Source organism: Polistes dominula, unplaced genomic scaffold (genome assembly GCF_049000335.1).
Source record: "Polistes dominula isolate Pdom_NZ unplaced genomic scaffold, Pdom_raw_medaka contig_21, whole genome shotgun sequence".
Lineage (NCBI taxonomy): Eukaryota > Metazoa > Arthropoda > Insecta > Hymenoptera > Vespidae > Polistes > Polistes dominula.
The window spans coordinates 1,072,010-1,088,086 of NW_028301061.1; the positions used below are offsets into that span (position 1 = coordinate 1,072,010).

Sequence of the window (16,077 nt, forward strand, 5' to 3'; positions counted from 1 at the left end):
CATCAAGATGTATTAGCGTCCAACATTTGCTGGCTGAACTCGTTGCCGTGCTGCATTATGCAGGAGGTGCGGTAGGCCACCGAAGACCTACGAAGAAGATAGGGAAGAGAGAGGTAGGAGGAGGAGGAGGAGAAGGAGGAGGAAGAGACTTACTTCAAGAGAAGTACCTTGACTTCAAGTCTATTCTCTTTTCTTCCTTTTATTTGGACTACTCTTCAATTGATGATTACAGTTGTTGATAATTTCATATGGGACACCCTGTAATAATTCAATCGCATTCCATACACATATGCACAAAGTTTAAACACGCGGATATGCACGTCGGGTTTACGAATATACAAACTTGACTTTGAAGTTGGCGACTGTTAACACTTATTCGGTCCTTGTCCTTTGACTCGTGTTATTTTGAGCAAAGCATCGCGTGCCTTTATTCGTAGCTATCATTCCACGCGTCTTGTCCCTTTTCACGAACGATAATGCCTGCTTGTTTTAAAGAGAGTGAGTGAGAGGGAAAAGAGAGAGAGAGAAAGAGAGGCTTGCTCCATTGCGTGTAAGATAGCACGTGCCAGCCAATTAAAATACTAGCAGAGGTTCTCTCCGTTCCACTTAACACCTCGCGCGGTATTACGAGGCGTAAAAGCTAATTCCCCGAGTTCGAAGGCGTACGTGACTCTCCCAGGGAGAGGAGAAAGATGGTAGAAAGGAAAGAGTGAGAAGGGGGGGACAAAGAGAGAAAAAGAGATAGTCAAACTCGTGGTACAGTAGCAGCAGCAGCAGCAGCAGCTCCTCATAGACATGCAGCAGTCGAACGCGAGGCGGCTGCTGGCTTTCGTGTATACTGAATTCGAATCAATTGATTGGCTGTTGATTGGAAATTGAATTAGATCGGAATGCGCGCGTCCGTAGGGTAGAGATCGGGCTTGGTAAGTTCATGGTGTGGTGGTACTGCTGCTACTAGCTAGCCTGCTACGTTACTGGTTGTGGTGGTGGTGGTGGTGGTGGTAGTAGTAGGGTTTTACGAAAAGGGGGACGCGATGCGAGACAACGGCTGTTTCTGCCTTTCGGATGCGCCACGAATATCAATGTGGTCTACTTTTCGAGCCTACCCTTTACCCTGGTTGTCCACCACCAACTTCCCTTCTTCTATTATTATTTTATTTGTTTTGTTTTTTTGCAAATGGATCTCATTCTCTCGTTCATCGATCCCCTTTAACTCCTGCTAAAGAGAAATTACTTTTGTGAGTTAGGCAGAAACTTAAAGGAGTTTGATAGGAAGACCTAGTCGTCTTCGAAGGATGACCGCAAGGAGTGAGACTTTACGAGCACTCTTGAGATCTTTTTTTCCCTCTTCTCCTTTTCCCATCTTTGAAAGACTAGCTTTCATTTTCGTTCTTTTACAAGGTTCCTTCACCAAACCTCCCCCTGTTACAACACCTTACCCTAACTGTACAATGTAGTCCTCGTAAACTCGAGTTTATTTATGCGGCTCCCGTCGGTCGGTTTCTGCAGCAAGGAAATACGACGAACAGGGACGCGACACAACGTGACATGCTTCCTTCATCGTCTATCTCGCTATCACCCTGAAAACAACCCTTAGCATGCTAGAATCATCCTAGCCTTTCTTTCCCTTGTCCTACCCCTAATTTTTCTTCGTTCAATCTTGATAATCCAACTTCTTTATCAATACGTCAGGTGATCTTAACCCTAAAAAATAAAACCAGTATGTTATTAAAAATGTTCATGTCTTTTTGTGTTAACAGGCCGAGTTGATTTCACTCAGGGAACGGAAAACTGCTATGCTGGCGTTAAATGTCTCAGCTCATCGATTGATTACCGACCTAGGTGCTTCTACATCTTTCATTTTTGGGGCCTTGAAAGAAGGTGTTGCTGATCTCTACAGAGTTTGGGACGAGACCTTTCAAAAGTTAGTATAATGAAAATCCTAGGATAAGGTTGGGTTAAGTTAGACAAGCTCCCTGTTTTTCTATTCTTCTTTCAATAACCACTTGACGGGTACGACTAACGCATACACGATCTTAAACAAATATTGTGAGAGATAATGAAGCCTCGAGAGCAAACATCATCGTGTAACGTTCACACACGCATGCATGAGAAAGACAGAAGAGTGTATGTGTGAGAAAGAGAAAAAGAGAATAGTAGTAGTAGTAGTAGTAGTAGTAGTAGTAGGAGTAACATGTTCACTTTGGGATTTTGAGACCCGTGTCACGGGATTATTGGCTTTAACACAGGGATCGCGAGTTTAATCATGGACCTATCCTCAGGCCGAATTGAGGATCTATTAGAAAAGTCACAAAGTCGAACCTGACTAAGAGGTGAATCCTTTGTAAAAAGAAAACATTCAAAAATCCTACAGTGATCTGTGAAAATAAATGCGAGTATTGATGGAATTCGAAAGTGATTTATTGTCTTTCTCTTTCTCACACATATGCACATACTTTCCATGAACTTTAGTCATCCTCCTCTCCCTTCTCTCTTCCCAATGCTAGGGATTTAGCAGGAGAGAGAAAGAAGAACGGGGGGGTTGGTTCGTTCGTCAGTGACCCACTGGGTTTAGCCGAGGTCAATTCCATCCCTCGTCTAGTCTCTGTCGCACTCCCAGGAAGTGTCCCAGGAATTTCTATTCCTTTTAGGGAGTGAGCATACAGTTGCCCCATGATGGTAGTGGTGGTTATTCTCGTGGTATGGCGTTTAAATTGTCCGTCGGCTGATATTAAGCACTTTACGATTGCGCAAGAACGTGCCTCTAATTGTTCTTTCCTTCCTTACCCGGATTATTGTTCAAACTGCTACGTGAATAATAATAATAATAATAATAATAATAATAATAATAATAATGTTGATAATAAAAGTAGTAGAGTTTCTTTTTGGGGTTATTAATCAGAAACGTTTTCTTTCCAATTCTGCTTCCGGGCCCTTTTTTTGTGCTCTTATTTTATTTCTTATCCGATCGAGAGATTTCATATCAAGTAGAGGGGTTCACCGTTCGATTTATTCCTGTCTTGACTTATGTATATAGATGTTACATTTGAGAAGAGCTTCCTATGAGGGGTTAGAGAGAGAAGACTAAAATGTTTTTATTTGCCAATAGCGCCGTTGGCAAGGAACCACCAAATAATTCGGACGACTCCCGATGTTTGCTCCTCGGCTTTACCACATTTCCACTTTTTATTATGTTTACCTGTCAGATTCTTTTCTTTTTTTTTTCTTGCTCTGAGAAGATCACTGCTAACCACTCGGACTTATTCTTTCCCCCTTTTCTAATCTTTGTTGTTTTTCTTTTTTTTTTTTTCCAGAGGAAATCAACGACTGTCCGCACTTCAAACGGTTCAACATTTCAACCTACGCCTGTCAGAACTTCAATGCGATTTGCGTAGAGACAAGGATACCTTAGCTGTGTTGGACGTTGCTTTGCAAGCTGGTGCTACTACGGAAGTTGCATCTTCCGTTCGTCATGTTGCTCGTCTTTTGTCGGAAAAACAAGAAGTTCATTCTCAGGTGAGTGGTCTGACTCTTCCTATCTAAGATTCAAAATTGTTGAGAGAGGGGGGTTGAAGTTGAACTCTTTAGTCGATAGGGTCGTGAGATTCAAGGGTCATGCTTGACTCCTAAGGAGGAATAAGGAATGAGGGATGCTTAAGGGGGTTCCTTTGACGCATGACACTTGTCGATATCGTGTCTCGGTTAAACGCTATCCCCACTCGCAGGATTCTCACCCTTTTCCCTTCTTCTTCCTCTATTCCAACCATATCCGTCTTATATTTGCATATAAAGTAAGCCCTCTCACTTTCCTTCCTTCCTTCCTTATGCCTTGTCAAGAAGACGTACTGCCCAAGTGTACTAAACCCCCACCCCATATGCCGTGCTTTCTTCTTTAACCCCCGTAGGGCAAACCCTTTTAAATTTATAATGAAAATCGAGCTAATGTAGGTCACATAACAGCAGCAGCAGCACCAGCACCAGCAGATCCAAATTTTCCACTCGTCAGGTGTTGTGTCAGGGTATATTAGTTGCGTTACTTTACTGCTAGGTGGTGTTACAGTTGTTGGGTTGTGTTGGTAGGACAAGGAAAGAAAAAAAAAAGAAGGGAGGGATGGAAAAAGTAGGAAGGCGACGGCGGCACGTCTGGTCCGACGATTTCCAATTGTCCCGGCGCTCATTTCGTCTGTCAGGAAGACGTACGACTCGCGACACAATACACCCCACGATCTTTCTACCCTCTCTAGTGTCGTTGTTACTGTTCCTACTACTACTACTGTTACACCCTGTTGGTGGTGGGGGTTAGGTAGCATACTTTTAACGTATTCAAACTCGAGTCAAGACGGAATACGATTCAAACAGAGTTTCTTACTGTACTCGAGGGGATAATTTCATGCACTCGGGCATTACGTCTTTTTCCTTCTTTCCCCCACCCCCTTCTCTCTTTTTTTTTTTCTTTCAAGCAGTGATGTGAAGAAAAATAAAGGGAATAGTAGTAGCTATAGGTAAAGGTAAAAGAAAAAAAAACAAAGAAGTTGTTCTACTCGCGTAGAACGTTGATATAAATTTTGATAGGCGCTAAATAAAAGATCAAGTTGGTTTTTTGGGTGATGGTTTGCGCATGTTTTCTAGTAGAGGGAACCTTAGCAAGATACACACAACACACTACCTAGCTAGCAAAAGCTTCAAATGTTGATCCTTCGATGGTCCAGCAGTAGCAGGAGAACTGGCCAGAGTAACACGGGGGTGTCGGCCATCTCAGAGGAAACCCGCACCCCAGGGAGCTTGGATCGTTAATCGCCCGAACGATTCTCTTTCCCATCACGTACTGTAGTGGGTCCGTGGAATCAGCGTAAAAATACAAATTTAATAACGTCCGCGGAAGAAGAAGGCAAAACGCATTCTCTTTCTCTCTCTTTTACCAATCCCCCCTTCTTCCTGGTTGAGTTGAGTTGGGTTGGGTTCGGTGCCTGTTTGCGAAAAGCATCGTTTTTTTTTTTGGTTTTTTTTTTTACTGCGGCCTCGGTCAAGGACAGGTATGAAGAAGAAGATGAAACATCAACGAGTGTGTCCAGTTCCGTTCTGTCCTCGTTTTTCTTTTTGTTGTTGTTGTTGTTGTTGTGGCTTTCAGTCCTCTTCCGCGTGTCTTTGAGACATAACTGGAAATGATCCCTGCTTCGTCTCTTGACTTTTCTATGTTGTATTTGTTATATATGTATATATATATATGTATGTGTGTATTATGAATGTATGGGTTTAAGTTTGTATGTATGTATACATATATAGGTTAGCTCGGAGGTTGCTACTTGGTATGCGGATCGCGCTTTTCATTACCGGAGGCTCGTTCCCTCCGTCTCTGCTGCTGCAAACAGCCTAAATCTACCTCCTGTCTCTTCCTCACCCTCTTTCTCTTTCAATACCACCCTTCTCCATCTTTTTCCGACACACCACCCCCCGATTCGTCCGTGTCTCCACTTCGTTCTCATTTGTATTTTTGGATTTCCAACGTTTGGAGACGCGAACGAACAATTTCCTGGATTAATTCTCGTCGCTTGGAAAGTCATCAACGAATTATCGCAATACTTTGTCAAATGTTTTACACACCCAGCAGAGAAAAAGAGGTCCTCCTTGTCTTTTATTTATGAACAAATGTTCTTAGGATATGAATTTTTTTGTTCCAAGTAAACTGGGTGTATCATCAATTAGGTCGTTTGTATTTTGGGTATGGTTGAGTGTTGTAAATTGAACAAACTTTGTTCATCTTTTGATTAAGGGATTAACCCTTAAGGGGTTACACTGAAACGGTTTGATCAGAACAATATTTTTCTTGTTGATTTTCAGAATGAGACTGTTATAATGAACGATGCTACAATCGTGGAAGTAACTGCGTGTCCATTGGCAAAGTTCACCGATCAATCGACCACCCTGTTGAGCCAAGAAGGTGGTTCATTATCGGACAGTGGAATATCCGATAGCGGTAGCGAACAGGAATTAAGCGAACGCGAAAGAAGATTGGCTTTACTTCGTCGTTTAACTCGTAATTTGGAAAATCAATTGGATCCAGGTAGCGAGGCATTGACCAAACTTTGGAAAAGGGTCGAGGACGCTGAACACGAGTTACGCGATTTGCAAAAACAGTGTCGTGAATTGATCGTGCGTACTGCAGCTAGTGTTGAGAGTCGTACCGCTAAAAGGATGGTTGGTCAACATCATTATCGTACTGAGTAAGTTGGTTTATGAACATTTATTCAATTATCTTCAATCCTTTCGTTATGATACACACCCGAATCTTTGGGTTAAGGTTTTTGCATAGAAGACTCGTATGGGTTGTAACGTAACGAAAGGGTTGTTGTTAAATTATGCACTAATATTAATCCCAGTGTTAATAGAATCCATCCAGAAGAGACAAGATTCCTTATCCAAATGATCATCACCTCTACAACTTGTTAAAACTCCACCAAAATGATCCAAGAACAATCCTGGTAACAGAATATATATCCTCTCTTTTTTTGGGCTTGTCTTATCAAAAGTTTTGTCCTTACTCAAGCTCCGTTCTATTTCCTTGTTCCTTTTTTATAGTCTCGTTTAATCGCACGAAGAAAATAGGTTCATTTGAAGTAGGTGCGAAAAGACATTTGGCGCGTAATAAAAAAAGTGATAAAAAGGTTTCCTTTTGTAAGATCCGAAAAGTGTTGAGATCTTCAGATAAAAGAAGTTGGTAAAAAGGTTAGTCATTATTATGTTTGTGTTTTGTTTGTTTGTTTCTATTCTTAGCAAAAGGAAGAAGCCTGCTAATGGTGACAACAACAACATCGATGAGGACGAGGATGATGAAGATGATTCGATGATTAAAGATCAATCAGAGATTATGGTATCTGGGTATCACATTGGTCGTTGTGGTAGTGGTGGTGATGGTCTTATCGGAGCTGGTGGATGTAGGACCAAATCCGAGGACACTGGTGATCCGGAAAACGAACCGGACATACCTCAAAGTTGGATATGGCGTATTCTGAGGGCTGCCTTGCCCTTTCAGTTGGCTCTAGTCGCTCTTTTCTGTGCCGCTTGTCTTCTTGAACCACATTGTTGCGAAGCTGCTAACACCCTCAATCTTTCATTGACACCGCAGCTTCGTTACGTCAGAGGACCCCCCACCAGTGTAAATAAAAAACGGTCCTGCTGTCCGTTTCGACAGTTTTGTCAACACCGTTTATTGCACAGATTATCTTTAAGTTTGATCGTGTATGTTTGTATGTATGTTTGTGTGTATGCAGTTTTGTATGACGTATGCTCGATGACACTGCCACTCCTCTCATCGTTCGTAACTCGACACACAATTTTCTTCCTTTTCTAGGTTAGGGATTACTTCTTTCGCCATATTTTTGGGGGGGGGGGATTTTTGTTAATATGCATTTATATGTGTTGTCTTATTTGTACAAGTGTGTCTTCTTTGTTTTCACTGCCAATTTTCATTTGTCGGAAAAATTTTTTCATTAAGCTAGATCAAATTTAATTCACGCAAAGAAGACGACAACTGGAAAAGAAAGATGGTGGATGATCAAATTTAAATTTCAATCAATGAATTTGTTCAAATTCCAAAAATTTATTCGAGTTACGACGATCGAGTAACACACGTGTTGTGTGTATTTTTATGCTGTGTTGTACATTTCTTTTTGTCTTTTTTTTTTTTTTTATATATTTATAGGAATGTTATTTATCGAATGATGAGATGATTGAAAAAAAAAAATCAACAAAAAAACAAAAGAAAAGAAAAAAGAAATTAGTAAAGTAGAGTTTATACGAAGAACGAACGAACGAACGGAAGGAACGATTATAAATCGTTGAACATTTTCTCACGAAGATATTTAATTTGATATGATTGATATACAATGTATATATACATATATAAAATATATATATATATATACATACACACACAGATATGCATGTGTGTGTGTGTGTGGGTATGTATATATATATAAATGTTACACGAAATGTATTCAAGGATGAATACGAGGAAGAATATTTTTTACAGAAAGAAGACGACCGGTCATTTTGAAACAATATGGCGACTTTAAAATCGCCAATGAGAATGAAGACTAATATATGAAGTTAAAAAATGATTTAATTTAAAAAAAAAAAAAAAGAAGAAGAATGATCATAATGATCGATATTGAATTATTACAGACCGGTTTTAGATACACATACATATATATATATTTAAATGATAGAATTTCATGAATAATTGTTTATTTTTTATTGTTAGAAAAAAGAAATATAAATATATATCTATATATATTTATTGATAGACAAAATGGCGAACCAAAATGGCGGCCTAGTATCTTCACAAACCTCCGAATTTTAATGACGAGAGGAGGGATGATGATGATGATGATGTTGACTTTTAATCGAAACGAGATTAAAAGTAATTAACAATATTTATATGAAATAATAATGACAAAACCAATATTGTGGCGTCGTAAGTATTTACAGATTCAAATCTTTTCCTTTAATGGATGAGAAGAAAATAAAAGAAATGGAAGATAAAGAGAGGTTAGAGATTCGTCCTTGGAGTTGAAAGAGAAGAAAGGTTCACGAAGTAAAAAAAGAAGAAGAAGAAGAAGAGGAAGAAGAAGAGGAAGAAGGAGAAGGAGACATAAAAAAAAAAGATAAAGATAAAGATAAAAGAAAAGAAAATGTAAGAATGAAGTTTAGAAAGGGTGAGAGGGGGAAGGGGAGAGGGAGGGGAGGGGGAAAGAAAGTATAGCAGTTAAACCGATTTTGTTCCCTTAACTACACTGTGTCACGTGATACGAAACTGTTACAAAATTGGAAAGTAGGTTGAACCGTTGATTAAAAAGAAAGGTCTTTGAAGATAGGAGTCAGATATATTTGAGGAATGAAGATGAAAAGATAAAACGAGGTTATGTGAGTTTTATTGATGAAGATGATAACAGGAGGTATTTCTATCGGTAATTTTTATTTTTATTTTTTTGTTTTGCGTGTGTGTAATTATCTCGTTTAGATTTTACATCGATTATAGGTTATAAGGGGTGTGTGTATTATTAACATGTATACGTATATTTGTACGTGTAGATTGTTAGTTGATCTCCTCCCGTCGCCATCTTCATTTCTTATCATTGTGTGCACATGAATATCTTCATGTTTTTTTTTTATTTTTTTTTTTATACAGTTTTTGTTCCTAGCCATAGAAGAAGAAGAAGAAGAAGAAAGGAAGGAAGGTTGGATGAATTTAGGAAGGGTGTTTTCATCCCCCTTTTAATTCGAATTAGGATTCGGAAAACGATTGAGTGCCAACAATTCCGAATTGTAGGAACTCGTTAGTGTGGTTCCTTCGTTAGATGTTTTTTTTTTGTTTTATTTTGTTTTATTTTATTTTTTTTTTTTTTATAACAATACGATCGAATGTGACGTATGAAATGAACAAACGTGATCTGAAAAAGATTGAGGATTGTTCTGTTTTTTTTTTTATTTTTTTTTTTAGATTGTTTTTTTTTTATTGCTATGAGGAAGAAGATGAAGCAGAAGAAGATGAAGATGAAACGAAATAAATCAAAATTGCATGTGAAAAAATTATTACTAGTTCTTGGGATGATTATTAGAGTAACCAATAACAACGAGGATTTATAATAAATTGTTTTTTTTTTTTTTTTTTTTTTTTGTAGATTTATGCAATAGTGCATCTTTAATTAATTTTTTTATTCTATATTCAGTGATTGAATATCACAAATTTGTAAGAAGAAGAAGAAGAAGAAGAAGTTCAAAGGAAGAAAATAATTAATTAAATAAAACAATTACTGTGTTTTTTACAGTGAAAGTAGGTAACCGTAAAATCGGTTGATTAAATAAAAAAAATAAAAAAATAAAAGAAAGAAAGAAAGAAAGAAAGAAAAAAAAGATTCGTCAAAGATGTAAAAAAATGAGACTACCGAACGTGTCATCGTTTCTTGCATACACAAATGAGGTTCATTATACAGGGTGACTTAAATTGTTACAAGTGTCGATTACAATAATACTAAAAATAATTGCAATTACAATTGCATTGAAAAAAAAAAAAAAAAAAACTATTGATGATTTACAACCTGAGTTAGGATGACAAAAATTGCAATTGCAATTAAAAAAAAATTATTGGTGATTTAAAACCTGAGTTAGTATGACTAAAATTGCAATTGCATTTAAAAAAACAATATTAGTGACTTGGTGATTTAAAACTAGAGTTAGAATGACAAACATTGCAATTGCAATTAAAAAAAAATTATTGGTGATTTAAAACATGAGTTAGTATGACTAAAATTGCAATTGAATTTTAAAAAATAATATTAGTGACTTGGTGACCTAAAAATATGAGTTAGAATGACAAAAATTGCAATTGCATTTAAAAAAGCAATATTAGTGACTTGGTGATTTAAAACTTGAGTTAGGATGACAAAATTTGCAATTGCATTTATATAAAAAATATTGGTGACTTAAAACATGAGTAAGAGTGACTAAAATTGCAATTGCATTTAAATAAAAAATATTGATGACATAAAACATGAGTTAGGATGACAAACATTGCAATTGCATTTAAATAAAAATTATTGGTGACTTAAAACATGAATTAGAATGACTAAAATTGCAATTGAATTTAAGAAAAATAATATTAGTGACTTGGTGACCTAAAAATATGAGTTAGAATGACAAAAATTGCAATTGCACTTAAATACAAAATGTTGACAACCTAAAACATGAATTAGAATGACAAAAATTGCAATTGCATTTAAAAAAAAAAAATTATTACTGACTTGGTGACTTAAAAAACATGGCGTTTGGATGGACACCATTTAGTTTCATTTGAAATATTACTTTGGACACTTAGAAATCTAACCTAAAAGAGAAGAAATATATTCTCAAATATACTTCAATAATTTCGACTCACCCTGTATTATTTTCACGTAAGGAAATAGGGAGGGATTGTCCAATCATCGAACGTGTCTTTTATTTTTTGGAAAACGATTTTAACATGACGACTACTACGCGACTACGAAGATATTGCAACGACGAAAACAAACTATTATATTAAAAAAAAAAAAAAAAAAAAAATAATCTTTCATATTTTCTCTAACGAACGAACGAAACGAAACTAAAAATAAAAAAACCCACAATGAACAACAACAACAAACAACAAACAACACATCATTCAAACGTTGATGATTAAACAACGCAAGATTGATTTTTATCAGTTATGACCACCAATCGTGACGATGAAGATCCGATTATTCGTACGGAATGCATTTGCTTACTGTGTAAGCGTATTATACATATACTTAATATACATATGAGTGTGTGTTTTCTTTTTTTTTTTTGTGTATTTAAACAAAATAAGTAAAAAAAAAAAAAATATAAAAAAATAAAAATAAAAAAGAAGACGAAGAAGAAGAAGAAGAAGAAGAAGAAGATGTGACGATGATAATAATGATGACGATGAAAAATAAGAAAAAGGTTGGGGGAAAAAAAAAATAAAGGAAGAAGATGATGGGAGAGTGAAACAATAAAACAACGATTTTGCACATTAGCAAATAAATATTTTGCTAATTTAAATATTCTTGCATAAATTAATTAATTAAATTAATTAATTAATACATAGATACCAACAACCGATGTTGATTGGTGTCTTCAATGAAGACTTGAAGTAAGAAAGAAAAGAAAAGAAACAAAAATAACGATTTTACATCGATGAATGAATGAACGAACGAAACGAACCGTGTAAATGACGATTGACACCCACCCTTATTAAGGGTTAATGGGAAGGGAACGTGTGTTCGAAGGGAGATCAAATAATTGACGAATATTTGTTCATTATTATTATTATTATTATAAATGAACAATTGATGAATAATAGATAGATCTATGGATCTCGTGGCACTTGTACATTTATGATTTTAAAAAAATATTAATCTCTACTACGAGTTAAGAAATGGGGAAATTTTAATGCGAACGAGTTAGGAAAGGGGTAGTTTTTTTTTTTTTTATTATTATATAAAAATAATAAGATGAAGGTAATTTGTTTATTATCCTTCTTGTTGTTCTCCTTCTTCTAGGATAGCGCGGGATATGGGATTTTAAACGATGAAGAAAAATATATCGAATTTTATGTAAAGAAAAGTTGATAATAATAATAAAACAAACAAAAAAAAAATGAATAAAAGGAAGAAAAAAAAAAAGAAATTGAGAGAGAGAGAGAGAGAGAGAGAGAGAGAGAGAGAAACGTTGAAGGTACGAAAATTTGGAAATAAATAAACAAATAAAGAAACATTTTGTTTAACAATTGTTTGCCAAATAATTTCGTGCAATTTATCATTCAAACTATATAGAGTGCATTTTAATTTTGGAAAGTCATTTTAATTGATTATATTTTTTTTTCTTTCATTCATTAATTGAATTTTTTGTTGAGTTATTTTTTTTTTTCTTTCTTTTTGTTAATTTAAATCAAATCCCAAATCATTTTGTTTTTCGTTTTCATCGATTTTCTCTCATTTTCCATTTAATCGATAAAATAAGCAAATATACGTAGATGGTTTGAAAAGTATTTCTATTGAGTCTTCACCAATCAAACAATTTTCTTATTTTTTTTATTTAGAAAACAAACCAAAATTAAATTGAATTTAATTTAAGGAAAAAAAAAAAAAAATAATCAAACTCCTTTCATTGGGTTTTTTTTTTTTTTTTTTTTTTTTTAAATGTCAGACTCAAAACTTTTCAACCCATCCGTATATTTATGAAGAAGTAAGAAGATGGTAGATGATAAAAAAAAAAAAAAATAATAAAGAAAAAAAAATTCATAATAATTATAATGAAAAATAAAAAAGAAAAAAAAAAAAGAAGAGAATTATAATCCTCTCCATTTTTTTTTTTTTTGTATAATGCGCTTTTACTTCTCATTTATTATAAACATTCATGATACATGTATAAAGTACCTGAGAAATCAAAATAATAATAATATTATTATTATTATTACTATTATCATTATTATAATTATAATTATAATTATTATTATTATTATTATTAATTGCTATTATTATTGTAACTTTTAATTATAATAATAACGCAGTATCTCTCTCTTCGCTTGCATTCGCTACGATGCATTTTTTTTTTTGGGGTTTTTTTTTTTTTAATTATTATATTTAAAAAAAGAAAAACAAAACACTACTCACGTATTTCAGTGGGTTGAGTTGTTTACAAGAAACTCTTTTTAAAAAAAAGAAAAAAAAAGTCGCCTTTTTTATGCATGCAAAATATTTTCTTCCCCTAAATAAAAAAACAAAAAAAAAAACAAACAAAAAAAATATTATTATTATGAAAAAAAAAATAAAATAAAAAGGTGTAAAGAAAAGAAAAGGAGAAAATGAAAAAGAAAAATAAAAAAAAAAATAAAAAGAAATAAAAATATTGCAAAGCAAACCTTAAGAAGAGAAAAGAAAAACTTTTTTATGACTGTGTGTTCGGTGTCTACAAGTTTCTGTGCCTTTTTTTATTATTATTATTAATATTATTGTTTTATTTTTGTTTCAATTACAATTTATAGTAATTTTTTTGTCATTGCTGCAATTATTCACAATGTTTCGATGTTTTGGTTAATTTTTTTTTTTAATTTTCTATTAGAAAACCCGTAGACAAACCTTTCACACGTCTTCGTTTTGTTTTGTTTTAATTTTTTTTTTTAATTTTTATTACAAAAATTATACTTAAAATATTTTTGATCCTTGTACAACTTTGTACAACTTCCGAAGGATGGGTTATTATTTGTTTTTAGAATTACATTTAGATTTACATATTTTCTAAATCAAATGTTGTATCTCGTGTCGAAGAATTCGATTCGTTGGTTTGGTGTTTTAATAAAAATTTATTTAAAAAAAAAAAAAAAAAAAATATTTAAAATAAAATACACAAATTATTTTTCTAAACATTCAAGTATACGAATCCAAAAAAGAAAAAAAAAACAATCAAAAAATGAGATAACAAATAAATGACTGACCGACGAGTTGGATTTATACTTTTACATGAAATTAAAAGAAAAATATATAAATAAAAAAAAAAATTATAAAAAAATATATACATATATATATATATATATAATAAAACACCTTGATACTGAATTAATTTTCAGTGTATTAATTAAGAAGCTTGGTATTTTATTTTTTTTTTTTTTAATTTGTACTTGTGTGCGAGATTTGGCAATGAAAAATATACTTGTGTGCTAATTAAACGTATTGATAAACCAGAAAAAAAACAATTAATTATTAAATTATATATTTTTTTTTTATAAATTAATTCGATTCATTCGAACGAATGAAATTGCAAAGTTTTGATGATTAATTTGGATAATTTGTTTTTGCATACAAATAATTTTTCATTGCACAGAATCATCCCACTTATGGTTAGACATCAACGTAACATCAAATTATTGTGCACTTTTTATAGTGAAAATATTATTCTACCTTTAAATAATAACTTTGAACTGTAAAGAACAAAGAAACAAACAAAAAAAAAACAAAAAAAAATTAGTGCCGAGTGAGAAACAACACATACATATTTTATTCGCATTTACGAAACAACTGTGTATTGTATTTCGGCACCATGAAAATAAAAATAAAAATTACAAATTATTTATCAAGAGTTTTTTGAACAAGAAATCAATCAACCAACCATCACCACAGGATTCCAATCAAAACATTTTATCCAATGCTTTCCATATCCAATTTCAATGAAAAATAAATTCATTAAAAAATAAAATGAGTCTTAAAACAAATAAAATAAACATTTAAAACAATATTGATTAAAATAATGTAATAGTAAAAGTTTAAAAAAATAAATGCATGAAATTTTGTAATGAAAATAATTGTTGTTATCAAAGTAAATGTGTTGCAAGTGAAATTGCACAGTCATATAAAAATATTTCTAAACAAGTTTAGCAAATGATTAATGAAAAAGTTGATTAATTAATTATTGTTTACGATTAAGAGTACATATTTTTATATTTAATTAAATAATAATTGAATTATCACGTTCATAAAAAAAAAAGAAAAAAGATAAAATTTGCTTATGAAAATAAATGTGTTGCTAAGTGAAAATAGCACACTTACATAAAAATATTTCTGAACAAGTTGAACGACAAGTTGTAAACCACAAAAATGAACGAATTAATCAATTGTTTACGATTACGAGTACATATTTTAATATTATATACTAACTGCATATTATTATTATATTAATTCTAATAAAATAATAATTGAATTATAAGGATCATAATAATAAAGTGAAATTTAATTCGAGTTATAAAATGAAATAATAAAAATCAAGGCACGTTTGATAGAGTCACCACCAGCAAGGTATACGGTTTAGTATTAAAATTAGTCATTGAAAGTACTTAGTCGAATGAAGAAGAAAATGGAAAATAGACAGAAGAAAGAGAAAGAAAGAGAAACGTAATCGTGCAAGTGCATCTTCTTCGATAATAATTCACTGACGATTGATATAGCGGTACGATGATTGCGATGTTCCCAAGTCCGATGTTGTCGGCTTTACTGAAGTCGATACGAAGCTTCGGGTACGTTTGAGGTTAAAGGGCAAACCCGCTATATCATTACGACTCACACCTGTACCTACAGGTAGGTTGCGCCAATGTTTCTTCCCCTTATATTTCCAAGCGGAACCGCTAAATAAATTATTATTACCATTACTCTATACAAGCCACATAGATTTCTCGCATAATCATTTCGCATATCATTCTCATATTATTCTCTCTTCATCTTGCTACGTGTTTTGTCATTACTTTTATTCAAAACAATATTAAATTATTTTCTTATTCTTATTAAATCATTCTAACTATACTCTATTGTTTTTGGATATTATTCATTCAGGTTGGGTCAGGATTATTTCAGGATTTTTCTGACGGTAATTCATTTTAAATGAATGTGATATGAATTTTAGCAAATTTGCATTTTCAGGTTTTCTTTTGTGGAAATCATTTTGGTTTTCCTACTTTTTTATAATATAAAATTAAAGATTGAAGCTTTAAGTATC

General features: G+C 33.2%; 1 protein-coding gene across 1 annotated transcript in view; it reads left to right on the forward strand.

The window, feature by feature from the left end:
• The window catches only part of LOC107069233 (uncharacterized), a 61,761-nt gene extending 47,101 nt beyond the window's left edge, over positions 1-14,660 (forward strand). The window contains 4 exon segments of the mRNA XM_015326340.2: positions 1,761-1,924; positions 3,315-3,516; positions 5,839-6,221; positions 6,772-14,660. Of these exon segments, the coding sequence (XP_015181826.2) occupies positions 1,761-1,924; positions 3,315-3,516; positions 5,839-6,221; positions 6,772-7,348 (1,326 nt within the window). The 3' untranslated portion in view covers positions 7,349-14,660.
• Positions 14,661-16,077: the final 1,417 nt, after the last annotated feature.